Raw genomic sequence first — 26,589 nt, forward strand, 5'->3', positions numbered from 1 at the left:
TAAAGTCTGGTCAGACAATATAGGCAGGTGAAAGCTGAGAAGGATTAGGGTTTGGTTTAATCTGAAAAGCTTGCAGAGCTCATAACATCAGGCTTATACCTGCTAATTACATCATCTGCTGAATAGGAAGAGAAACAGGGAGGAATGATGAGGAGGTGCAGGGGACGAGGTCAGTCCATAGGTTAAATGTCTTAATATTCACTATATAGCTCACCATTTTGTGTCTTTGCCATTTTCAGAATTGTCTTTTCCTGTCATACAGATATTATTATTTTGTCTGACCCCAATTCCTAAATTCCTTTCTCTACTATACTCTCACTCCAACACCACCTATTTCATAATCAAGCTTTCTTGTATTTATGTCAAAGTCTTTTAAGCTTAAATTCGAAACCAAACCTTCGATCCAACTCTCAAGAAAGTAACACATCTTATATTTATTACTATGAAAAAACTATATTCTGTGCTAAAGGTGCAGGTTTTGGGATACACTGCACTACACTTAATCCACACAGCAAAACTACGGTGTAAACAGATTTTTGGACATCATCCCTGGGCTAGGATTTTTGTCTGGGGTTGATTAGAGAGATTCATCTTAAGTCAGGTCCAATTTATCAAATGTCTCAAAGAGAACTAGACTTTCAACCAGACTTTCAACAAACCAGTATTTCAACAAATACTATCCATAGACTGATCTGTAGTGAGTTCAGGCCAGAGGTCAGTTTTGCGTCTGACTTCGTTCATGGTTGGACTGTGAATGAGGCTGGTTGAAGTTCAAAGCAGTTGACGTTAGACTAACCTGCTAGGCCCTGCCCTCTGGATCCCTCCTGTGGTTGTGTGGATCGGTTGCGATTCTGTTGGCGACGTCTGCCAGTGGAGCGGGCGGTGCGGATGTACACTTCGCTGACTTTGAAGAAGGCCACCATGAAAGGTTGCTTCTCCAGTGCACCGTCACGTCCTACAAGTCCTGCCTCCTTGGAACTGATCCTCTGTCCTGTTTGAGAGGACACAGCACCTTGAAACTATACAGGCAAGATTTACCTGTAACTAATAACTTTTTATATATATATATAAAAAGACGCATGTAATCATATCGCTTACCGCTAGTGGTCTCCACGGTGACCTGCAAGCCCAGGTTGTGCACTGGGCTCATCACCCATAGATTGCTGGTGGCGGTAATGTCAAACTCCAGCCAGCCCTCCTCAGCTGCCCAGACGCTGCGAGACTCCAGCAGGAACAGGTCTGCCTCTCTGGGAGATAATAGAAAAATAGCTTGGATTAAAAACAATGAGTAAAATACATTTTTAGCTATATGAACTTTCAAGAGAACAAATAGTCTGGGGATGAAATAATATCATTATAAAAGTCAAAGTGAGTGGATCTAATTCCCTAAAGAACCTTTTGGCTCAAAAAAGCTTTGTTAAGCTTGACAAGGAATATTACGAATCTTCACATTTTTTGACTCCATCATTAAATGTCTGACTATCCAGATGTCCTGTAAACATGCCAAATGTAGAATGTTAGGTTAGTGTATTTTTCACAAGATATAAGAAGACAGAGCCAGTGAAGCAGAGAGTTCATATCATATTTACAAGCTTTCAAACAGGACGGAAAAGGTGCACTTAATGCGACAAGAGATGCAGTCTAACCACTCTAAGTTGACTAGTTTCTCTGGTTAGCTAAGATGACCTTTAAAGTTCAAAACAGTCAAGCTGGTTGGTAGGCATGTTGGCTTTTGCTACCATGATTTTTAAGTAAATTTTAACTGCCAAGTCAACCGGGAAGAAAAAGATCCATGTAGTAAGACTGTGGAGCATTTAAAGAAAAAAGAGACAGAGAAAAGACAGAATGTGAGTGATAAGAGGGCCTGTCCTTCCCCTGTCCCATTATAGTAATAATAACACAGCACTGGGTCTGTCATACCCTCCTTCAGAGCCAACATCAAAGCCTTGCAATCATCCAGGTGTTCGTAGAATGCTTCTGCAGTCATGCATCAGCAGTCTCTCTTTATTGGTCATTAATGAGAGCGTTTCTGATGGCTCCCATATGAGCCACTACACCTTGTTTTTCCTCACACACATACACAGAGAGAACTTGGCTGACAAAGGACGACAGCGGTCCATCAGTGAGCCGCCTGCAGGGTGAAGGCTGCTGAGAGCCTACTGTAAAACCTCTTATTGACTGACTTCTTAAATGAACTGGAGTACTAAGGTCAAGGGTCAAAGTTTTTGCTACAATAAATCTCCTTTATAAGTCTTGTCTGTTACTGTTGTTAACCCTGTGAGACCTGAACTATGAAAGAATGGTCAGAAAATTCTAATTTTTCAAATATGAACTCTTTATTTGTCCCTTTGACAAAATGTAAAAAAAAAATAATTAAAAAAATAAATTCTAATTATATTTTTTGTTTGTATCACACATGTCAAAACATTTGGAAAAGTGAGGGGGGTCCACCAGGAGTCAGTATACGAGCATAAGAGTTCATCTAAAAGGGTTAAATGCAAAGTTTATGCTTGATGGTGATGCAATGAGTCCCAGAAATGTGGGTATCATATATGATACGTACGGGCTCACAGGGTTAAAAACGCGAGGTGGGAGACTTTAGCTCACAGCAGGCCTGGTTATTGCATGTGCTTTCATCTTTTAAAGTACTGAAAAAGAATATTTGTAAGATTGTTAAAGCAACATGTGTGTCAGACAGGTGAAGGGACAGGTTGCTGAAGTTCTCCATACAAGAAAGAGATTCTAACTCCTTTATTACTTTATTAAAACTAGATCAAAACACCTGTATGCATCAGAATAAATACATGTAAATGGGAAAAATATTAAATCAAATTGTTAGGCACAGCATAATTGCTGGCAATATGTTTCTGAGTTTTGGTCAGTAAAAACAGCATTTGCAACAAACTGCCGTTCTTTCTAAATACGGCTTGCCACATTTTTGGCATTGTAAACTCTGTCACATTCCATTGTCAGCGAAACCACCCCAATCAAATGAAAAGTACAAAGGGTATCAGGCTAATTAAGTGATCTATCATTATGGCTTAGAGTCAAAACAGGAGTCAGGTTTTTACAGGAAGGAGGGGCACAGGAAAGTTAATAGGCTCCCAACTGACTGGGAGGACAGGATACGTTTGTGCAAAAGACTGAACATGGGAAAAACAACAACAAAGATTTTCTGATCTTGTCTTGTATAAACTCCCAAACCTCAGTTAAACTGTTACTTTCAGCGCTGAGGAAAATGAAGTTAATAATGTAATGCAGCGTGAGCAATTTTCCCCACCTGATTCTGCACCATCTAGGTTGTAATTTTCTTCAGGGTAAAAAAAAGTGCTGGGCAACAATTAAATTTTTTAATTGCGATTAATCACATGATCAACTCCGCTGTCTGGAAGAGATTTAAAATGAAAATGCCCATGTAAGTGTTTGGTACCTTTCTCCATTTTCTGGCCAGTTGTTTTCTGTTCCAGTTCATGTGAGCGCTGCAGCAGTCTTAGGCCCACCACAAACGCTCTTATTAGACACCAAGCCAATACTGATCAACATCCCACTTCACCTGTGACCCTTTATTTGTCTGTATGTGTATTCCAAGGGGGCAGTTGTAGGTTTCAGCAGTGAGGATCACTTCCGTGTTCAAAAAGATGCAGTTCCTTGGCTGCCGCTGGGGGATGACTCCAGAACTGAGCAATTCTCCATTGACCCCCATGTTAAAATAGCCAACTTTACAGCCTAAAAAAACATATTTACAGCCTGGTACATTTTTTGTTTTTGGTCTCTATTGATACTTTCCACCTCCGTGAACACTGTGAGGGGGTGAATTTTTTTGTATCACAACCGTTTTAGTGTTATTTAGGCTTAAAATTCTTACATAAATTAGGGCGTGGTTACGTTGAGTGACAGCCCCATAGACAGGCACTGGCAGTTAGCTCTTTGCTAAAGCATCGGCTGGGCTAGGCGGCTACATCCGGAGGCCTCCGGCTACCTCCAGCGGTTGACAGAGGCTGCAGTGTCCGTGTTTGTTTGCCAATGTTCGGATAGATTTTTGTGACAGTATGGCTTGCTGTAGTGTAGACTGTACTAACCGACAACATCGAAGGAGTCTGTGTTGCAGTTTTTTCGGTAAGTAAATTTCTCACTATTTTACCTAGATGTTTGCACTAATTAGCATGTATTAGCATATTTTGCTGCTAGCTTATGAGTTCATTGCCGATTTATGGTCGCTACTGATACAGATAGAGGACCGGAGCAGCTAATGTTAGGAACGCTTTTGTTGTGTGTTCCGTGTTCTCAGAGTCCGTTTATTGTGGGAATACTAGGCTACAATTTTATTTCGTCTCATTTTTCTGTTTAAAAAGTCCAACATTGCATGGACAGAGCAGCTCCGTCAGTAAGCGGCTGCTGTTGTTTGTGTGCTGCTGTAAGTGTAAGTGGATAGTGGTTGGAGGCAGCGGTGAAAGCCGGTAAATATTAAATATTAAACATTTTAATATATTATTATTATTATCATTATTTTGATGGTTATCATTAATAATAATGTTTTAAGATAAGATAAGATAAATCTTTAATAGTAAATGTGGAAATTACACTGTTACAGCAGCAAAGAGCAGATGCAATAAAGTACAGGCACTCATAATATACCGATGATACAGATAAGAATATAAAGACTCCAAGAAAAATTTACTTATTAGAGGACACAATAATAATAAATACTATAAACAGTATGACCAAAGTGACCATGTGCACTGTTTAAGCAGTAAGGGAAAAAAAGAAGAAGAAAGGCTGCACATATAGCACCAATTTTAAGTCCAGGAGTGAGCATGTGTGCATATGGTTTGTGTGCATGTGGTTTGCTCAGCACAGCTATTTGTAAAGTCTAACAGCAGCAGGAAGGAAGGACCTGCGATAACGCTCCTTCACTGTCTTGGGGTGAAGGAGCCTCTCACTGAAGGAGCTGCTCAGTGCAGTCAGTGTGTCCTGCATGAAGTGGGACTCATTCACCATCATTGATGATAGCTTTGCTACCATCCTCCTCTCCCACCACCTGCACTGGGTCGAGGGAGCAACCCAGGACTGAGCTGGCCTTCCAGATCAGTTTGTCCAGTCTCTTCCTGTCTGCTGTAGAGATGCTGCTGCTCCAGCAGACCATACCATAGAAAACAGCTGATGCCACAGCAGAGTCAAAGAAGGATCTGAGGAGAGCCCCCTGCACTCCAAAGGTCCTGAGTCTCCTAAGAAGGTCGAGCCTGCTCTGACCCTTCTTGTATAGGGCATTAGTGTTATCAGTCCAGTCCAGTTTATTGTTCAGGTGAACACCCAGGTACCTGTAAGAGTCCAGTCTCTCAATGTCCGTTCCCTAGATGTTCACTGGTGTTGGGGGGTGGGGGGGTGGCTGCGTCTGCGGAAGTCCACCACCAGCTCTTTGGTTTTCCCTGAGTTGATCTGGAGGTGATTCCGCTGACACCAGTCCACAAAATCCTGGATCAGTTCTCTGTACTCCCTGTCATCGTCGTCTGTGATGAGGCCGACGATGGCAGAGTCATCAGAGAACTTCTGCAGGTGGCAGTTAGTTGTCCTGTACATAAAGTCTGCCGTGTACAGGGTGAACAGGAAAGGAGCCAAAACTGTTCCCTGTGGAGCCCCTGTACTGCCACCACCATGTCAGACTCGCAGTCCTTTGTCCTCACATACTGTGGGCGGTTGGTCAGGTAGTACAGTATCCAAACTGAGATGTGGTGATCCACTCCCGAGTGCTCCAGCTTGTCCTTCAGGAGCAGCGGCTTTATGGTATTGAAGGCACTGGAGAAATCGAAGAACATGATCCTCACAGTGCTGCCGGGCTTCTCCAGGTGAGAGAGAGCTCTGTGCAGGAGGAAGATGACAGCGTCCTCCACTCCAATACCAGGCTGGTAGGCAAACTGCATCGGGTCCATCGACAGCCTCACCAGGGGCGGAGATGGGTGAGTACTAGTCACTCCAGTGTCTTCATCAGGTGTGATGTAAGTGCCACAGGCCTATTGTTATTGAAGAGGTGGTTCGGGTGCACTGTCTTAGGCACTGGTACCACACAGGATGTTTTCCACAGCTGTGGAACTCTTCCCAACTACAGGCTGAGGTTGAAGGCATGCCCCACAATCCCACAGAGCTGGTCTGCACAGGATTTGGGGAGCCTGGAGCTGATTCCATCTGGACCCGTAGCCTTCCTTGCACTGATGCTTCTGAGCTCTCTTCTCACGTGGTCTGTAGAGAGGGACAGATTGAAACACGGGGACTGGGTGATTGAAGTTATGGGGGGTGGTTGCGAGCTGAGTCCTGCAGGAGGGGGGATGGAGCAGTAACCTGGAGGTGCCGACAAGGGGGGCTGCAGCGGAGACAAGTGGGGGGAGGGAGGGTTAGGTGACTGGTCAAACCTGTTGAAGAACAAGTTCAGGCCATTCACCCACTTCTGATGCCCCGAGATGGTTTTAAGGCCCCTCCAGACTCCACAGATGTTGTTCCTCTGCAGCTGGTCCTCCATCTTCTTTTTGTAGCTGCTCTTCCCTTCTCTGATCTTCCTCCTCAGCTCTCTCTGCACCTCCTTCAGTTGCTCCCTGTTGCCTGACCTAAAGGCCCTCTTCTTCTTCTTCAGGAGAGCCTTTATGTCAACGTTTATCCACGGTTTGTTGTTTGGAAAACACCGTACAGTCCTGGTGGGTACAGTGTTGTCCACACAAAAATTAATGTAGTCCGTTATGCAATGAGTCAGGCTGTCAATGTCCTGAGGATCACAGAGTTCGTCCCACATAGTGGTTTCAAAGCAGTCCCTCAGAGCCTCCTCAGACTCAGGGGACCATCTTCTGACTGTGCGGGTCACAGCTGGTTGCCTGTGCACGAGTGGTTTGTACACAGGCAGGAGGTGCACCAGGTTGTGATCGGATCTGCCCAGGGGACGAAGTGGTGATGATGAGTATGCCTCCTTGGTGTTGGCATAGAATAAGTCCAGTGTCCTATTTTCTCTGGTGTGACAGGTAACATACTGTGAGAAAGTGGTCAGAGTGGACGATGGAGACACATGGTTGAAGTCCCCCGAGATAAGGAAAAGGGCATGAGGGTGCTGTGTCTGCAGCCTGCTGACTGCTGAGTGAAGGACATCAAGGGTCGCATCACCATTTGCAGAAGGGGGGGCATACACCGCGATAACAACATGCAAGAATTCCCTCGGTAAATAATATGGCCTCATACTAACAGCTAGCAGCTCAATGTCCTTACAGCAGAATTGTTCTTTAACAGTGATGTGCCCAGGGTTACACCACCTGTTGTTTACAAACACAGCCTGCCCTCCACCCTTCCTCTTACCGCTCTCCACTATCCTGTCCAACTGCACCAAGAGAAATCCATCCAGGGCTATGTTGGTGTCCGGAGTTAGCGCATTCAGCCATGTCTCCGTAAACATCATGATGCTGCTCTCCTGGTATTCCCTCTGGTGCCGGGTCAGTGCTGCCAGCTTGTCCATCTTGTTGGGAAGAGATCTCACGTTCCCCATGACTACAGACGGAAGAACCAGGTCTGTATCTTCTCCTCCTGCAGTCCAGCACGACTCCCCGGTCTCCTCCTTCTCAGTTCACGGGGGACGTCGAGTCTCTCCTGGGGCAGCACCGCTGTGTTACGAAGCACCATATAGCGCTAATAAAAGAACAAAGGCCAGAGCAAAAACTGCGACTTTGGTCCTCATAGTGCAGTTAAGGTAAAGAGAAAAAGAGAAAACTAATAAATAAAAACTATTAAAAACTAATAAGAGCTAAGAAGAAGGAAAAAGCTCAACGGTGAGCAGGAGCTGCTGTAACTTGCGGCCACTCGGGGCCAACGCAAGCCTCTGTGCTATACGTTATACGTATAATGTTTTAATATATTTTATCAATATGAAATAATAATGATTGTTTCACAGTTAAATAATAGGCTAGAAATAAATTTCCCCCTACAACTCCACCAAACCCTGCATCTCCACCTAAAACCTCTCTATCTGAAACAGTCATGTTTAAAACAGTAGCAACATTATGATCTCTGTTGTATGCTCTGTGTCGCGGTCGTACGGGGTCGAGCTAGTCGGGTTGGACTCGGGAACTGTCGTGTGGTGGATGTAGCTGCGTGTAGCTGCCGCTTAGCTTGTTAGCCTAGCTGATTAGCCTTAGGCTAGCTCGGTTGCTCCAAGCTAAGTGGCCGGGTTCTCGGACGGCTGACCCTGGCTGACCCATAGAGTAACCGCCTCTCTGCCAAATATGGAAAGTACAGTCCCACTAAAATCTAAGATGGCGCAGCTCAAATGCCCATGGTTTGGTCACAAAACCGACTCCCCGAAACAATGGGTGACATCACGGGTGCTACGTCCATGTCTTATACAGTCTATGGTGCAAGTGAAGCACGGACATTCATAATAGTAATAGTAATATTAAAAGTAATAATAATAATAATAATAAAAACGGCGTTAATGCGCGATAAAAATAATTGTCGGCGTTAATTTAATTGATGCGTTAACGCAATAATAACGCGTTATCTTGCGCAGCCTAAAAAAAACAAAACAAAAAAAAAAAAACCAGTAATACAGAAATTGGAGATTGGGTCCAAATATCCAAAAATAAAAGGCTTTACCTCCAAGCTTGGGAGCACAAATCACCCTTTGCAGGGATAAAGGAATGCAGCAAACAAGTAGCTCTTGACACTCCTTGACAGATGTGATGTTGGCCAGCACAAAACAATAAAATCAAGTGTAATGGCTCTCTATACATCAACAACTTTAAAGGAGCAAGTTTTTTTGGTGTATATCCACTGATAAACAATTCTGGGCTACATAAGTTTAGCCTGAAAAATGTGTTTTAGAAATTCTCTTCATGTTCTCTTCATGTGTTTCCTTTCTCTGGAAAGGCTTGATAAAACACAAATATCACTGAGAAATCTTCTTGGATGTTTATTTACCCCCGCAGATGTAATGTAAATGTTTGGCATGCATTAGCTGTGCTCATTTTGGGCATGGGAGGATTTTGAAGCTGTGCTATTTCTGCTACGATATGGTTTTGCTTTACATTATAAACATGGCACAAGGAGAACACACAAGGAGATTGATAGAGAGATGGAGATAAACACGCTTGGAGAGGCATTTTCCTGACCTTTTTATGTCCAGAAAAAGTCAACTGAGCACACTTGGTGTTTTCATCAAAATCTTATTTCTTGCTGACTTGTTGATTCCCAGTACAACCACAACGCAATCCCTCAGCAAACTTACTGGATTACCCAAAGGGTGGATCTATGCACATGCAAGTTGTATGGCCAAGCACTGTTAAAACCCACAAAAGAAGATTTCACTCATGATCCTAGAGTTTCCAGAGACACCAAAGTTGCCAGGCTGAAGTACAGGGAAATGTATATAATATGATGTGCAAGACATGATAAACAATACAATATTGTTTTGTTTTTTTGTTGTGTTTTTTTTTTTAACCTGGAACTAGCCTATATTTTGTTTAGTGAGATAAAAACAGAAACGTTTAATTTAGCCATTTGCTTGGAGAAAGACTATGAAAATATGAAAATGAGGAAAAAAGGGATAAACTTCTAGCATTTGTTTTATTTTTTTGTTTACTTTTCATTGTAAAATTTATTTGAACATCTTCCTGTTATCTTCCTTAAAAGCTTTGTGTGTGAGTGTGTTACCTGTCGGGGTGCTCCTTGACCACCTGGTAGACTTTGAGTATAAACGTATCGTTGCGAAAGGTGCGGCTCACACACTCCTTGTAGACACGAAACTCAGCTGCCGTGATGGCCTCCCCTTCGGGGATCTGCGAGAGGTTGAACTTAAACTCCCTGTGGTGACGCCGCTGTGGAGAAAGCTCGCTGTCATACTCTACTGTGGGATGGAAACAGACACATACACAAAGTGCAACAATATTATCCACAAAGACAAAGAGCCAGAGAAGATTAGAATGTTAAACAGAGATTATGAATTGGTAGAATCGCTCAACTACATAGAAAGATAGATATATAGACAGACAGATAGATAGCAGAGGCAGATCCTAATCACGTATGGGCTCAGGGACCCGAACATAGCAACCAAAAGAAAACAGAACATGTGGTCACTGTTAAACTAGTGAGGTTGAGGCAGAGATGCACTTCCTCCTAAAATTGTGAATCATTCAGTGAAATAAGGAACATTTACTTAACCACACTATAGCTCCAAATTTAAAAAAAATAAAAATACTCAGAGGAGAAGGAGACAGTGTATATCTTTCTGCCCAATATATATCAACATACCACAACCTGAGGGAATAGTGAATGACCTGGACACACACACAAATGCACATAATATACTGTAAATATATGCTGTATATATTGCTCTTCATGTTATTTACTTACTTTGGTCTGTACTTGGATAAACTGCATTTTGATTCTTTGAAAGAGACAGGGAATAATAATGCTGAGAGACAAGTGAAAAACTAGTTATTTCAAATTCAAATAAGTTTTATTGGCATGGATAAAGCTTATTTATTTTCTCTGCATGAAGTTAAATACTATTATGTAAGTCTTCCGTTCCTGCTCATCACAGGAAATCATGATTAGATTGGATTTGCACTTAAGCAGATCAGTTAAATGTAATTTAATACCCCGTCTGCACTTTATCCACTTTGCATAGCTTTTGTTTATATTGTGTACTGTTCTATTTTTTTTTTAAAGTGTTTTGTTTTCCACGTCAAGCTGCTCACATGTGCCTTACATTGTCCCCCAAGGACAAATAAAGTTCTCTGAATCTGAGTCTGAATCTGAATTTACAGTATTACCATTTTTGAGCTTTACAATGCCTTTTCAATGGCTTGTCTCACATACATGATGCATTTTCTACAAATAGGATGAAACTACATATTCACAAAGAGGGTTTCTGTGTAAATATAGAAGTGGATATCCTTCTCACAAACACTGCACTGAGGTGAACCATAGAAGCCTTTAAAATGATCACATATGATTTATACTATACAGTTCTAATAGGTCTTGTGGCTTCCAGTTCCCCTAAATAAACCTGTTATCATCAGTCCAAAGCAAAGGCCCGTGATTTTTTCAGTGGCAGCAAACTTAGAGACATTCTGCAACCACTTCTGACAGCGTGAAATGACAAAAACCAACAAAAGTGCTCCCTTCTATGCTTTTAAGTGCAATATGCACCATAATGGTAACATGCTCTCTGGGGAATTGGTTCCTGTCTCAGCTAGAGGTTTTTCTCCCACAGCAACAGTCAACAGACACACAAATTGAGAAGAAGGAGATGAATAAAGGGTGGGCATGTTGAATGCAACTAGAAGGTCATGTACAGAAATATTCACACAGACATAAACAGTAAATGATAAGCCTCATATATGTGCTGTAGTCTGCAAAACACACAAAAAACTAGTAACATGATTGCTTAAGGACCAAAAAACACTTATCAGTACACTCTATTCTTACTCCATCACACTCTCACTGATTTAAATACTTTCTTGTGTGCTACACACTACCACACATACCATCTCCACTCTAATTTCCACTCAGTGTAGTCCTCTACTGCTACTGCTGTACCTACCCCAGCATGCAGGATTTTAGTTAAAGGAATAATTTGGGAAATACACTTTTGCTTTGTTGTTAAGAGTTAGATGAGAACGTTGATATCACTCATTTCTGTACGCTTATTAAAGTTCAGCTAGCAACTAGTTAGCTTAGCATAAAGATTGGGTACTAGTTCCATCTGAAGCTCACAAAATCAACCTACCAACCCTAAACTCACTAATTAGCACCTATCTCATTTGTTAAAGTGAAGCCAATATTTATACTTTTTTTCAATACATATTTCAATTTATTTTGGATACTTTAAGAGCCCAAACCTGAGGTAACTAGAATTTATAAAAACCTTCTGGTAATTTCATGATGTGGGGACCTACCCAAAATGAACCAATGACACATTCCCTGAGTCACAGCTGAAAAGAAAATGTTGATGTGGAAACACTGGAACCAATCAGACTCTCCCAAAAGTACCAGTCCCACCTTGTTCCCACACCTAGGAAGGTCAAAGTTCCCCTTATCCCCAGACATTTCCAAATTGCATAAATGCTGACCTAAGTAACAAACTGAGCTGAGAAGGCTGGGTGGGATGACATTCTGGCTTCATTGCATTTCTGAGAAAAATTTAAATGTGTGTGATGTGACTCGGTCAAAACAAATTATGATAGTTAAAGGATTTCAGTTTTCAGCCAGTTCTGCCTCTCTGTTCTTTAGACAGCTTCCACTGAAGCAAAGGACACCACCTAAAGAGAATGAGATTATTCACACCGGGGTGACTTCTATCAGATTCAACAGTGACCATTTCATCTTCTTACTCCACAAGCTGCTCACACACACAAACACACACACACAGATGTCACAGTAGCTGTGTGTGACATCTGGTCTGGTCTTGTGCTGAAGGGTAGATGGATCAGCTAAGCTCGTTTTCATTTGTTGTATACTGCTTGTTGCTATCTGCTTGTTGTCCAGCGTCTTTGAGCACCCGGAAAAGCGCTATATAAATTTGATGTATTATTAAGCTTCTGTGAGTGTATGTGTGGAGGCCTTCAGCAGAGGTTATGGTACTCTAAATGACTTTACAACACTCCCTTCAACACCCCCAGGCTGAATGACCAACAGCTTTAAAATGTCAAATTCCCTGTTTAGGAATCTACTGACTTTTGGCCCAAAACCTCTTTTATAAACTTATCGTAGGTGGTGACAAAGTCAGGAGGAGTTCCACATATATCAAATATTTATTACATCTGCTGTTGACTGTACAAAATGTCAGACACCTGTGCTAAAATATTAAATGACTTGGGGGCCTTCATGCATTATTCCAGGCTGAATTCCACTTTGCTAGCTTTCTTCTTTGACCTGAAAGTTTTTTTCAACACCAGGCTGCTCATTAGTTATGTCTTTCCAATACCTTTTAAATGCAGCAAGTGGGGTTTTCTTACTTGTTTACAGCCATTATTTAACTTTGTGTAACCAGGAACATGCCTGTTACAAACACACCCGCACATATTCTGGGAGTTGTCCTGTACAGCCACAGTGACTTCCAGTAACCAGTTCCAGTGAAGCAGCAAGGTTGTAAATAGCCTGGTACTAGAATTCAGCTGGCAACTTGTTATACTTTGCATTTCCTCAAAAATGTTACTAAATTTAATGCAATCATACAAGAGGAATGAAAAAGATTCTGGCAAAGGAGAAAACTGTTTTCACCAAGTGGAAAACGTATGCACTCATTTTGTTAGGTTTTAATGAAATTCACATTGACGTATTTATTGTAGCATTTATTCCCTTCACATTCTAACAAAATCTCAGGGCACTCCTCAGCTCATTTAATAACTCACCAGCAACCATGAAATATGAAGATAGCCACAGTCTATCATCTCCCATATCTTACACTTTATCACTGCAGCCCAATGTGAAGTGGCTTGGGAGGCACACTGTTAGCAGCGAAGAGCAGCTGTTAGCAGCTAAGAAGCATTCCAGCTGCTTCTACAACTCCTCAGTTTGGATTTCCATTGAACTCCACTGAGGCTTCAGATCTAAAATCAAAAGGAAGTCGTACAGGGAGCGTAACCTCTGTGCTAATCTACCATGATGTGAGCTTTGAGATTGGAACACAAAAAAAGGGAAAAGGGATTTATATTTGGATGACTCAGGGAGGACTTTATTCAAAGTGATTCGAAAGATGGGAAGAAAGTAATCATATTAGTGATGTAGTGCAAACAATGTGCAATGGAAACTGTAAGAAAAGTGTGTTAATTGTAAGTGTAATTTATAACTTTGCTTTATTACCACAATAATTGGTCAGGATTTTTGGGAAAATATATGAAAACATGTAAAATGACAAAGTCATCAGTCCACTACTTTCATTCTTAATCCCTTTAACACATGCACAAACACACAGAGGTAGAGTTAACCAGAAAACCTGACAATAGTAGGGAAATTCTCAGATGATTCACTTAAACACTGTGGGTGATTTTAATCTCCTACGTGAAACAGATAGACACAAGAGGCAGAAAGAGAGTGAGTAAGAAGACCAGAGCAGAGGAGAGAGTAAATGATGGCTGATCAAATGTTGATACAGGCAGAGAAAGAGTGAGGATATATGAATGAAAGTTTCGAAGGAAAGAAAGTGTGACGCACACAAAATGTATGGTCACATTTTCTGTAATTTTGTTTATATATTTTTAATAGTGTATACAAAATAATTATTTTTTTAATTCATGATTTTACTTTGGGTGTATTATTTCTGTGAGGAAAACAGCTGAATGTGAGCCGTAAAGGTTAATTATGGCTTCTCGGCAAGCCCTCTCTGCAACAGAGTTGCATATCTGTATCGCCAGTAGGAGGCAGTGTGGCGCTGTGCTTCTCCAAAGGACCCTCTTTTTCCAGCGGACTCGCTTGCTTCCGCATTCGATGGAGCAAAGCTGCATTGAACAGAAGTACGTGTCGCCTGTCTCATCCTTTTCTCCTGTTTTCTACAGGTTTGTGAAGTTTAAAAAACAAAAAAAACAAAACCTTGCATAACTACATACACGTGTTATTAAACACCTAAAATGAGTGTGAAATCGATTTTGTGAGAGTAATACAGATATTGTTTCCCTTTAGTTTTTCTTGTGTGATCTAAGATGGCGCTGTCCATAAACGTTTCATTGAAATTAACATAATATGCAAATAGGGTCCTGATTTTGGCTCGAGCACATTTCATTTTGGGTAAAAGTGAGATCTTATTGGTGTGATAGCTTATTTAGGTTACCGTGTTGTGGTTCTGATGTATTCCTGGTTTTGTTTAGCACCTTGGAAGGTTACTTTGCAAGTCTTCAGCTCATGCATCTCTTCTAAATTGACATGCAGTTGTCATGATTGATAGTTTTTTTTAAAGATTTTCTCAAGGGGGGAGCTGTAGGTTTCAGCAGTGAGGATCACTTCCGCGTTCAAAAAGCTGCAGTTCCTCGGCTGCCGCTGGGGGCTGGCTCCAGAAGTGAGCAATTCTCCATTGACCCCCATGTTAAAATAGCCAACTTTACAGCCTAAAAAATCATATTTACAGCCTGGTACATTTTTTGTTTTTGGTCTCTATTGATAGTTTCCACCTCCGTGAACACTGTGAGGGGGGTGATTTTTTTTGTACCACAACCGTTTAAGTGTTATTTAGGCTTAATAAATTGGGGCGTGGTTACGTTGAGTGACTGTCCCATAGACAGGAACTGGCAGTTAGCTCTTTGCTAAAGCATCGGCTGGGCTAGGCGGCTACATCCAGAGGCCTCCGGCTACCTCCAGGGGCTGACAGGGGCTGCAGTGTCCGTGTTTGTTTGCCAATGTTCGGATAGGTTTTTGTGACAGTATGGCTTGTTGTAGCGTAGACTGTACTAACCGACCGTCTAAGGAGTCTGTGTTGCAGTTTTTTTGGTAAGTAAATTTCTCACTATTTTACCTGGATGTTTGCGCTAATTAGTACCGGCATATTTTGCCGCTGGCTTATGACTTAATTGACGATTTCTGGTCGCTGCTGATACAGATAGAGGACCGGAGCAGCTAATGTTAGGAACGCTGTTGCGGTGTGTTCCGTGCTCTCAGAGTCCGTTTATTGCGGCAATACAAGGCTACAACTTTATTTCGTCTCATTTTTCTGTTTAAAAAGTCCGACATTACATGGACAGAGCAGCTCCATCAGTAAGCGGCTGCCGTTGTTTGTGTGCTGCTGTAACTGTAAGTGGATAGTGGGTGGAGGCAGCAGCGAAAGCCGGTAAATATTAAGTATTAAACATTTTAATATATTATTATCATCATTATTTTTTTATCGTTCACTCATTAAACATCATCAATAATAATGACAACAATAACAATAATAATAATAATGTTTTAACTTTTTAATATATTTTATTAATATGAAATAATGATTGTTTCACAGTTAAATAACAGGCTAGAAATAAATTTCCCCCCACAACTCCACCAAACCCTGCAGCTCCATCTAAAACCTCTCTATCTGAAACAGTCATGTTTAAAACACAGCAGCAACATTATGATCTCTGTTGAATGCTGTGTGTCGCGGTTACACGGGGTCGAGCAGTCGGGTCGGACTAGGGGACTGTCGTGTGATGGATGTAGCTGCGTGTAGCTGCCGCTTAGCTTGTTAGCCTAGCTGATTAGCCTTCGGCTAGCTCGGTTGCTCCGAGCTAAGTGGCCGTGTTCTCGGCCGGCTGACCCCGGTTGACCCGTAGAGTAACCGCCTCTTCGCCAAATATGGAAAGTACACTCCCACTAAAATTCAAGATGGCGCAGTTCAAATGCCCATGGTTTGGTCACAAAAACGACTCCCCGAAACCAATGGGTGACGTCACGGGTGCTACGTCCATGTCTTATACAGTCTATGGATTTTCTACTAAATCGTGCAGTATTGTGTACTAAATGTAAATACAGCTCAGCTTAAATGATGAATAAGGACACATTAACACAGTAGTAGACTGGTTGAACTTAATTATTTTTTTATTGTAAAGGAAGATTATGATTTACTTTAAAGTAGAGGATTGTAACCAGATTAAGTATTTTGTTTATTTTTGATATTGTGAATTTTTGTATGGATAAAATCATAAAGAGAAAAAAAAAGAGAATACAGCAAGAAGTATATTTTGCATGTTGGCAAATAAATTCGACAGAGCGAAGCTGCATTGAACAGAAAACCTTATCTGTTTATGGGTTCTCAGCCTGAGACCTGTAACAAAAGCAGGGAAAGTAGGATTGAGAGAAAAGCAGTGAAAGAAACATATTAAGAGGAAACAGGAAGGGGGCAGGGGAATGAATGAATGTTTTTTGTGGTAGACAGTTTTTGGGTGAATAATTTGTAATATATAAGTTGAAATGGAATAGAGCAAAACACCATATTGTTAATGTCAATATATAAAAGTACATGTCAGTTAAAGTGACATCACAGAAGAAGATAACATGGGGAGAAGTTAAGATGACAAGAGCAGGTGAAGAAAGACAAAGTTAGTTGGTTAGTCAGTTACCGCAGAGAGGAAGACATGGAGACCAAAGGGACAATGATACATATGATAACATGATAAATACATCAAGTTATGACAGGAAAATCTAAAAATAGAAATATCACATCAGTGATCATTTTCTTTATACGATAAGGGAATGTCTGGAAATAAATGAATGAAATACTACACTTTCTGAACAACACATAATTTAACTGCAGTGGGATAAAAAAAAAAATCAAATGAACAGCCTGCAAATCTGCATTATTTGGGGAAAAAAATCTCAATCCCCTACAAACCAGCTTTGTAGGACATATTTTGGCATAACAGGCTGGCTTTCCATAAACTGGGATGCATGCCCCTTTAAGAGGCAAAGGAAGGAAAAGCGGAAAAGAAAGGCCAGTGTGTGAAACTTTGAGCCAGAAGGCTCTGCGTAGACAGAAGGCTGTCTATGCAGAAGGCAGGGAGCTGGATGAGCACACAAACAGGCAGAAAAAGGCAGAAGAAGAGACAAGAGTGAATCTGACAGAGAGAATCTGAGTAAAAATAAAGAGCAGCGGTCAATAAACACAGTTTGTGAGGATGCAACAACAACTTTGGAGGTCTGATGGAAAAGTAAGAAACAGAGAGTGGGATGAAATCTGTAAGTGGAAGGAAGGACAGAAAGAAGGAACGAATACAGAAAAACTGAAATCTTGGATGTGAAGCAGAAAAAGCAGGACTGTGCAGGAGAGGCCTAGCACTGGTTGACAGGCTGACTAGTATGTGGTCTGTGGTTAGTGGTCAGCGCTGCAGCTCACACTCCTGATGCCGTCCGACCAATCCCTCAGACGTCCCACAGCCACAGAGTAAAATAACCAAAAACCACCTCCCCTTGCCAAAATAGTTTTTCACACCTTTATCAAAACTCAATTGTTAAAAGTAACTACAGGGAACATTATGGATGGGTTTCTCAAAAGTAATTATGTCATCAGATAACATCTATCTATTTAAAAATAGGGGTTATTCAGGGTGTCAAGCCTCCAAGCTAGAGAATTAATTAACTTTTCCATCGTGGTATTGAAGCTTATGTCGTGCAGGAAACCACGAGAATAATATGGTCCACATTACTTGAGAATTAGGTTTCACATCAAAACTGCATCTTCTGTGAATGTATCCAGTGATAAGTTACCAGTAATGCAGATTACTGAACACCTGTGACCAAGATAACAGAGTCTTAAGGAAGATCTATCAGTAAGCTTTTACTAAGTACCAGTTTGGTGACAGATGATGAGATTTGGTCCACACTGCCAAGTTAAACAGGATTTTGTCATCCTCCCACAGTTGAAGACATGTAAAATACTCTTGCAAATCTCTTCCCCTCAGACAGGAGCATGTTAAGTCTATGTGTTTGTGCTACAGGCCAGATTAAAGATTTTGGGAGGTGTGCAGGTCTGTTACGGTGTTAGTCTGTTAGTGTGCATTATTGCTTTCTGCAGTATCTACAAATGGCAACTACAGTATGGTTAAAGTCTGGGAAAGAACATGGTTATGCTAAATAAAAGCTCTGATGTTAATTGCCAGTTTGTGGCAGGAGGTGAACTCCATGCCCACCTGCCACCACAATCCGTGCATTTTTCTATCATCATATGGATGATGATTCTGAATTGTACCCAAGATTTAAACCTAACCACTTACCTTGAATTATCATGGAAACAAGAAGCCAGTGTAGCTGAAAAAACATGAGATTGAGCTTTTGTCTGCTATACAGACACCATTCCAGAATCTTCTGAATAACCACTCTTTGTTAGGGGTTTTATGCATGCAAAGAATGCCTAAACTGAATCCTGAAGACCCTCTTAAACATCTCTACTTTCTAATTAAGTCTATAAATTACTATTTCCTCTGATCCATAATGCACCACAGTGAAAGGAAGGAGGGAGACAAAATGAAAGTGAATGTAGGAAAGTAAAAAGAAAAAAGCAAAACACCCCTCAATTTAATTTTTGAACACCAAGAACCTGTCAACATTGTTAAAGACTTTGCGGATGGCTAAACCAACAAAAAAATGTTCTTGACGTCCAAGGCATGAGAGGAATTCATCTGTGTTTATGTAATTACAGTCCATAATCTGTCTGGTTTTTCTTTCAGACTTGATGGTTTCTGAGGATAGGTCAGATATGTCTATGTTTTCCATTTATCGTTAATTTCTGCAAAGTCCCATCTAATTAAGGGTTTGGCTGGACAGACTGACTTTCTTTGGAAACATTTGTAGTTGATACAATCACAACTCTTCACAGATTGCTACTATTGAATTAAGAAAGAAAAACATCTGGAAATCTTTGTGCTGTAAACAGTCTTTCTTAAGAGGCTCAAGCCAGATTTTATGTTTCAAAGTCTTTAACCTTGGCATTGATGCAATGTGGGAAGATAATGAGCTGTTGATTCTTGCAAAGCATATGAATACTGCCAGTTTACTGTACACACACACCGCAGTGGTGTGAGCTGCCTGATACGTTGCCGCTGAGATTGGCTGCCACCAAGAGCTGTTTCTGCCTTCTGCTGAGTGTTTTGGCTTTTTGTAGTCAAGCAGCTGGCAGGGTAGCTTCTGGGGTTGAGGTACAGACGAAGGGGCTTCTAGTCTGCTGGGAGTCATCAGTGGCATGGGTGGGTGTGTGCATGCGTGTGTGTGTGTCTCTGGGGAGTCATTATTTACTCTGATCTTCTCCCTTGACCCAGCATCAAAGCCAATACACTGAGTGCCACAGGACCAACATTACTGGAACTCACAAACGTGAGAAAAAGAGGACGGAGGGGCTTACACTCACATTTCCACACACATTTTGTTACGCACACACTTGCAGAAGTCAGGGGTCTGAAAATTCAGGGCCAGGCAGAAGCATCAGTCCGTAGCAAAGATATGAGGCAGTGAGACCAGTCCATTTGCTGACTGTCAGGTCCCATTAGCAAATAGAGAAGAGGAAGCCAAAAGTTCCACTCTGTGTGTCCAGCAGACATCAATTAAGTGTTTTCAGCACTTTGCTGTTGCATGATTACATGATTTGATGTTCCATGTTCATGGCATACAGTTGAGAAAGGCTGAGAAATGTTTTAGCAAAGATAGTTATATTTCAGGCTAAAGTAACAATTTGCAGCAATGTTAGATAACTGAAAAGACAGTAATTGAACTTACAGAGGCTCCATGAAAACTTTTAACTTTCCAGTTAAAAACAGAAGGTGAAGGGGTGTCTTCCTCTGGTGTACAGGAAGTGATGTGTTTTATGTGTCCAGCAGATTTATTTGGGCAAAAATAAGAAGACCCTGGTAGCTAGTATGAGCAGCAACTATGTGAGAATGCTACAAACTAACAATGAAAACATCATCAGAACATGAAATCTCTAGCAGAAACATTAAGCACTGAAACATTAAAGATGTCTTTCTAGTGACCTAAATGCGAGCTTGATTAATTGTGTAGAAATTTAAGCTTTTTATGTCAGTCCAGTCTAACATGAAATCAGTTGTGTTATAACATATAATGTTAAAAATTAGAGTTGCATGAAAGCATGCATTTTGAACATACTGCATTTTCTCCTCCAGCACACAGACACACAGAAACACATTCATGAGTGGCCTGGATATCCAGCCTGCTCTTCTTCTGTTACCTCCCACAGGTTACAGTACATAATGACCTCACTGGACAGGCATCCCCAAGAACAAAGGCCCCATTTGAACCATATAATCCCTTTTTTTTTTTTTTTTTACAGCTATCTTCCTCCATATAATGTCTGAAAAACCATTTGGGCTTTTTCTAAATACCCATCCAAAACCATGACACATAAGGTCAGGCATACTGTCCCAGACACACACACACACACACACACACACACACACACACACACACACACACACACACACACACACACACACACACACACACACACAAAGGATACACAAACTCCTACACATCAAAAGAGAGTAGAGTATTTGACTTTTGTTCCCACCACCCCAAGCTCTCTCACTACTGACCTGCATTCCATGCAAAATGATAAAATGAGGTCTGAATACACATCTATCTTTTGTCAGTTTGAGATTTTAAATTTGTGTGCAATGTGTGTGGGTTTGTGTGTGTGTGTGTGTGTGTGTGTGTGTGTGTCTAACCCTGATGACATGCAGATAATATGCTGTAATTGTGTCCCTCCTGGGGCTTTGCTAACAGATAGATAACCGTGGTATGGCTGTTGGACTGTGTAATATCAGTATTTCCATCAGTGGACTGACAGCTGAGTGGTGGCAGTCATCAGCTCTCTCCTGCTAGCCTCCAGGTAGCTGTTTATGACATACCTGTGTGTCAAGAGGAGATTTTATTCCATCTTTTGAAGCACTGTTTTTTTAGGATTAAGATGAAGATCCACTAACTATGCTGTGCCCTTTTCTTTCCTTGTTTTTCACCACAGTAATATACCATAATGTAATATAAAGTTAGTTTTTAGCCTAGCTTTAACATAACCTAGCTGTAACATAGCATAACGTAAATTAGTTTAACGTAACATAGCTGAATGTAATGTTACCTAACATAATGTAGTTTAATGTGCTGCCATTGTTAAAGGTTCAGCTATTACTTCTATTGTCCTCTGCACACTTTGGCAAGAAGATATGACAGAATTTTGGCTCTACCTTTAGGTCATTCTAGCAATTCTGCTGATCATAATTAGGGGTGTGCCATCTAAGTCACCTCACGATTCGATTATGATTCACAGTGCTTCGATTCGACAATTCACCGATTTTTTCACACATAGAATGTTTCTTTTCTCACTCTGTAGTTACTTGTAAAATAATGTATATTTTTAAATATCCATTCATTGAAGTAAAACACATTTATCTCTATCTTTTCTTTAACTTTTCTTTAACTTTTCTTTATCTTTAGCAATTTCCCAGCATTTAGAAACTATAAAACTTCTTTTAAACAAAATGTCTCCACACTATCGCTTTTAAACCGTGACACATTACACGCCGCCATCTCTTGGACTGAGGTCCATCTCCTAAAATTAGGGCCCTATAAATTCTGTTTCATTTTTTCCCAAATTCTGTTTTTTCCATTATAGTTTTTGGGAATCTACCCAAAAACAGAGTGTTTCTAATGTAAATGACTAAAATGTACACAAATTAAATTGAAATTAACTGTTGAGTAGTTGCATCTATCAATGAAGACAACATCCACAAAAAAGTATTAGTTTTCAACTCCTCTGATAAAAGAAAAAAACATTAGCTCACACATGTACTTCTAAATGTGTTTCATTTATTGATGTAGATTAAAAACAATAATAGTAATACTAAAATAAAAATTATATATTGTGTGGCTGTACTGATGATTCTGATTTGATTATTTTATTATGAAAATGTAAATTTAAAAAATATCTGTTAAAAAACGAAAAGAAAAAAATAGGGAAAGGAAATTCACAATTTGATATCTTGATTTACATGTCCCCTAAGGGGGGCTGTTTTCTGAACACTTTTATGTTTTGAACCCCTTTGTGGACTCTTGGAATCTTGTTTAGGTTGTTAAATTTTGTTAGTAGTTCCTGTTTTATTTTGAAACCATAGCCCTTGTGTATCTTGTCTTGTTCTACTTCCTGTCTTTTTCTTGGTTCCCTCCATTTGTGATTGTCTGCCCCTCCCTAATTGGTTTCACCTGTTGCCCCTTTCTTTGTGTATTTAAGTCTCGTCGATTCCCTGTGTTCTTGTCAGTTCATTCTTGTCTCTCGTCTTGTCTTTTGTCCAGTGATCAAGTCATTGTGTTTCAAGTCAAGTTGTGTATCATTTGTTACTTTGTTTCTTGTTTGGATTTGGTTTCTCAGGTTGTCCAGTCTTTTTCCTCTCTAAGAGTGATTTTGAGTTCATGTTTTGTATTTTTGTTTTTGTTTTTTTTCCCCTTTATGGGTGTTCCTTGTTTGAAACTTTGTTAGAATAAACACTATTATTTTTGAATTTGTGGGGTCGCGCATTTGGGTCCCAGTCCTTGCCCTAGTCATGACAGTGTGCACATACACATTCAAACTTTAAACCCATCTTTATACAGCATTTGTGTCTGTTTGAACACTTACAGGTCTAAATGGACGTTAATGGCTGGTTGAGATTTCACCTAAAGCCCTTGTAAAAACAAACACACAGTACTGCTGTCCAAACAGCTGAACCCAGAGTAAAACAAGTCCTTAGAAGATGCAGTGTGTATCAAAACATTAGTCATACACACAGTTGTTGAGAAGTGGCCCATTGACTTAGCCTACCCAAATCCAGGTTCAGAAAAAAAGCAACTCACTTAATGTGAGAGAAGAAAACATAATTGTATATATAAAAATACTCTTCCACCAGATCATTAATCGCTCAATACACTGCACAAAAAAGGAATTGCTGTCCTTTGGTTGCCATATGATACAGGGGGAAAACATTTGTATGGCTAGCAGAGGAGGGTTTGTCTGGGTCTGTGACTATCAGCTTAAAAATTACTGCATAAAGTAAAGAAAAAAAGTGATTTTTGACTGTTGCTTGGTCACAAAAGGAAATCCTTAAATGTAGAATAACAGGTAGACCTAAAATAGTCCTTGCCTGTGCCTTCACTTGTCTGTGTTTGCACATACTTCTGTGTGTCTTATGTGTCCATGTGCCTCTTTAAATGTGCACAAGTACAGGCAGTAAAAAGGCATGCTATAGTGATCTGTTGTTAATGTCTGCTTTTGGGCAGCAGGTGTGTATGTGAGTGTGTGTGTGTAAATGTGTGTGACTGGGATCGGCCAGTCTGGCCCCCAGATTTAGCAGAGGAAGCCAGTGTCAGGGCCAAGAGATGGATTTCTCCTGAGGGATCTGATAAATAAGGAAAAAATATCTTTGAAAAAGGGGAAACACAGCTGTTTCCAGAGGAGAAGTCAAAATATTGGTGGCTTTGCATTCCACATCCACTAGGTAGAAGACCAGCTCATTCTGTGATGCTGTTTGGGACTGTAGTTTCCCTCCCACTCACACAATTAACCTCCCCTTCTCTGCATCTCTACCATTCTGTCTCCCAATCCTCACCTCTCAGCCTTTCTTTCCCCTTCACTATTTCTGTCATTTAGACAGTTGAGCCTTGGTGGGAGTCCCTTTGGAAAGTCTGTGACAACCACAATGCATTTCACTGGCTTAGAGTGCGAGCACATGCCGGCTCTAGCACAGCCTCAATCCTCCCCCTGCGCTGACATACATGTTAGACCTACTGCTTGTTTTACACACCGGCACAGCTCCAACAATAGCAGTGGTAACCAGATACATGGATATTCAAAAAGCAGGTGGACCTTGAGGAAAATCCGAAGAAAAATAATCAATGCTCCTAGAAATACATCTGTCCGTAATGTCAACACAATATTGGTGAGATGAAAGTGAGGAGAAATCTGGTTTTCTTCGTGTTATTTGAGTTTTTGCTGAAAGCAAGAAATGCTCATCCAAACTGCCTTTCAAAATTATGTGTTATTTCAGTATGGGGAACACCAGAGGGAACTGTTCCCAAAACACTGTTCCCTCAATCTACAATGCAGTACATTAAAGGAGAAATTTAGCAAGTAAATCCGCTTGACAATGTTTTCTACTTTGTTACAGTTTTTTAAACATATGTATGTATTTAGGGATTTTACCTCTCTTCGACACTATTGATGGGTCAGTAAAGTGCGCTCACATGAGCGGACTAGAAAACAAACCAAAATACAGTGGCTTCAGAAAGTAGCTAAATCTGAAATCTCTCGTTCACAAAAGAATTCAAACTCTTAAAACAGCCCTTTGTTGAACCACATCTGGAGGCAATTACAGCTTCAAGTCTTCTGGGGCAAGTCTCTACAAGCTTTGCAGACATGAGTTTGGGTAGTTTACCCAATTTGTCCTGGCAGATCCTCTCAGCCTCTGTCAGATGAACTGCTATCTTCAGGTCTCTCTACAGATGCTCTGTGGGGTTCAAATCTGTGCTTTGGCTGGGCCACTCAAGGACACTGGAGAACCTTTCATACTGGATAAAAAGCTCGCCAACACCCATTAACATCTGTCTTTTGTCTTCAGGGGTAAAGGGTACAATCAGCATTCATTCCTTGGTCAAATAAATATGTGGTTCTCACCACCAGGTATTTATCAGTTCCAACTTTCATCAGCAGTGATGGAAACATGACAGCCGGGTGGACACGCTCATTTTTCCGCAGCCCTGAAATCAACGAGTGAGACCAAAGTGTCCCACTTGGAGGCTTTGACACTGACAGGAGCATCAACGTGTGGATGAGACGCTAGCAGCTCACTCTCAGTCCTGCGGTGTAGGGCCCCATGCTTAACTCATAGTGCAGAATTAGCGATCAGCTCCTGCACTCTGATCAAAGCTTTGAATTTTATATGGTACAGAGTAATAGAAGGTGGTGGATAGATTTGCACACAAGAAACACAGGTTTTATTGTACAACAGCTCACATGGTTACATTCTGTTTATGGCATTTAAATTAATTCTACCAGTAGTTATCAGACTATATGATCAGTTTTTGCAAATGTGCAAATTTTGATGTGCATTCAGAGTTTCAGTGTGGGACTTGCTGACAGCCTACATTCTGTTGGTGCAGACTGATGAAGCTTAGCAAAAGTTCAGCCAGGAAGACTACATCCTTGCGCATGCCTTCTTTGTCAAGCTCAGTTTCCCACTCATTCCAAGCTACACCACCTCTCTCCTGCCTTCATCCAACCAGAAACCAACATGCTCACCTCTAGCCAATCCCTCATTAACTTTAAATCTCCTTCTCTGCTGTCATTCAGCTGTCATTTCAGCAGTGCTCCCCTCCAGCACCTCAACTTTGGTTGCTGGCCATACCCAATCAAGCCCTCCTCTCTGAAGGCTCCCAAGAAGGCAGCACAACCTCAAACCCATTCTCATCACCACCAGTGGCTGGGCTCTTGGGGGGGTTTTCTTACACATGGGAAGCTTCTAATCATCAAGATAGCTTCCCATGGGGATCTGCTTCCTGCTGGGGCCTAAGCACCAAAAGCCTATTCTACCTGTATTCAATAAATTTTGTTTCTTGTAGTCTCTCCTGATTGAAATAGCTTTGGATGGAAAATGCATCACATTATGTCAGAAAAAATGAAATAGTAGTGAAGTCTCTGTGTGGATCCTGTATTGAAATAGTTTGAGTGAAGTTTTGACTGCAGTCATCTAATATTTTTTGCACTAACATAAAACATCTGGCATACATCTAGTGTCAGGTACATTTGGAAGAAACAGCATTTTCATACATGTTGACATTAGTACTATAATACCCAGAATGAGGCAGGTTCTATGCTCTTAATCTGCACTTGAAAACAGCAGATATCATGTTTATATTATTGATAGTCAACAGATAGCCAAAACTACAAAAATAAGATATTCTCATCTTTAACTGGCTGAAGGTTCATATACTGATTACTGCCATGTATTTGCATGGTTCTTTGGAGAAGATCTTCTGGACCACATTAGAGGTAACATAGCAGATAACAGTTATGAAAGAGAAAGACTGAGCACTATTTTTTCTCATAGCCTGAATGAATAAATTCTGTGTTATTCT

The 26,589-nt window shown here is 40.9% G+C and overlaps 1 protein-coding gene across 2 annotated transcripts in view; it reads right to left on the reverse strand.

Moving 5' to 3' along the window:
- The window catches only part of bmp6 (bone morphogenetic protein 6), a 49,010-nt gene that overhangs the window by 12,132 nt on the left and 10,289 nt on the right, over positions 1-26,589 (reverse strand). The window contains exons 2-4 of one of the 2 annotated variants that reach the window (XM_041065852.1): positions 9,676-9,865; positions 1,099-1,247; positions 797-991 (exon numbers count right to left, since the gene is read on the reverse strand). In XM_041065852.1, the coding sequence (XP_040921786.1) occupies positions 797-991; positions 1,099-1,247; positions 9,676-9,865 (534 nt within the window). Of the gene's footprint in view, positions 1-796; positions 992-1,098; positions 1,248-9,675; positions 9,869-26,589 lie in introns of both variants that reach the window. The other variant, XM_041065851.1, reaches the window with a different exon arrangement.

The sequence above is a fragment of the Toxotes jaculatrix genome, chromosome 20 (genome assembly GCF_017976425.1).
Source record: "Toxotes jaculatrix isolate fToxJac2 chromosome 20, fToxJac2.pri, whole genome shotgun sequence".
Lineage (NCBI taxonomy): Eukaryota > Metazoa > Chordata > Actinopteri > Toxotidae > Toxotes > Toxotes jaculatrix.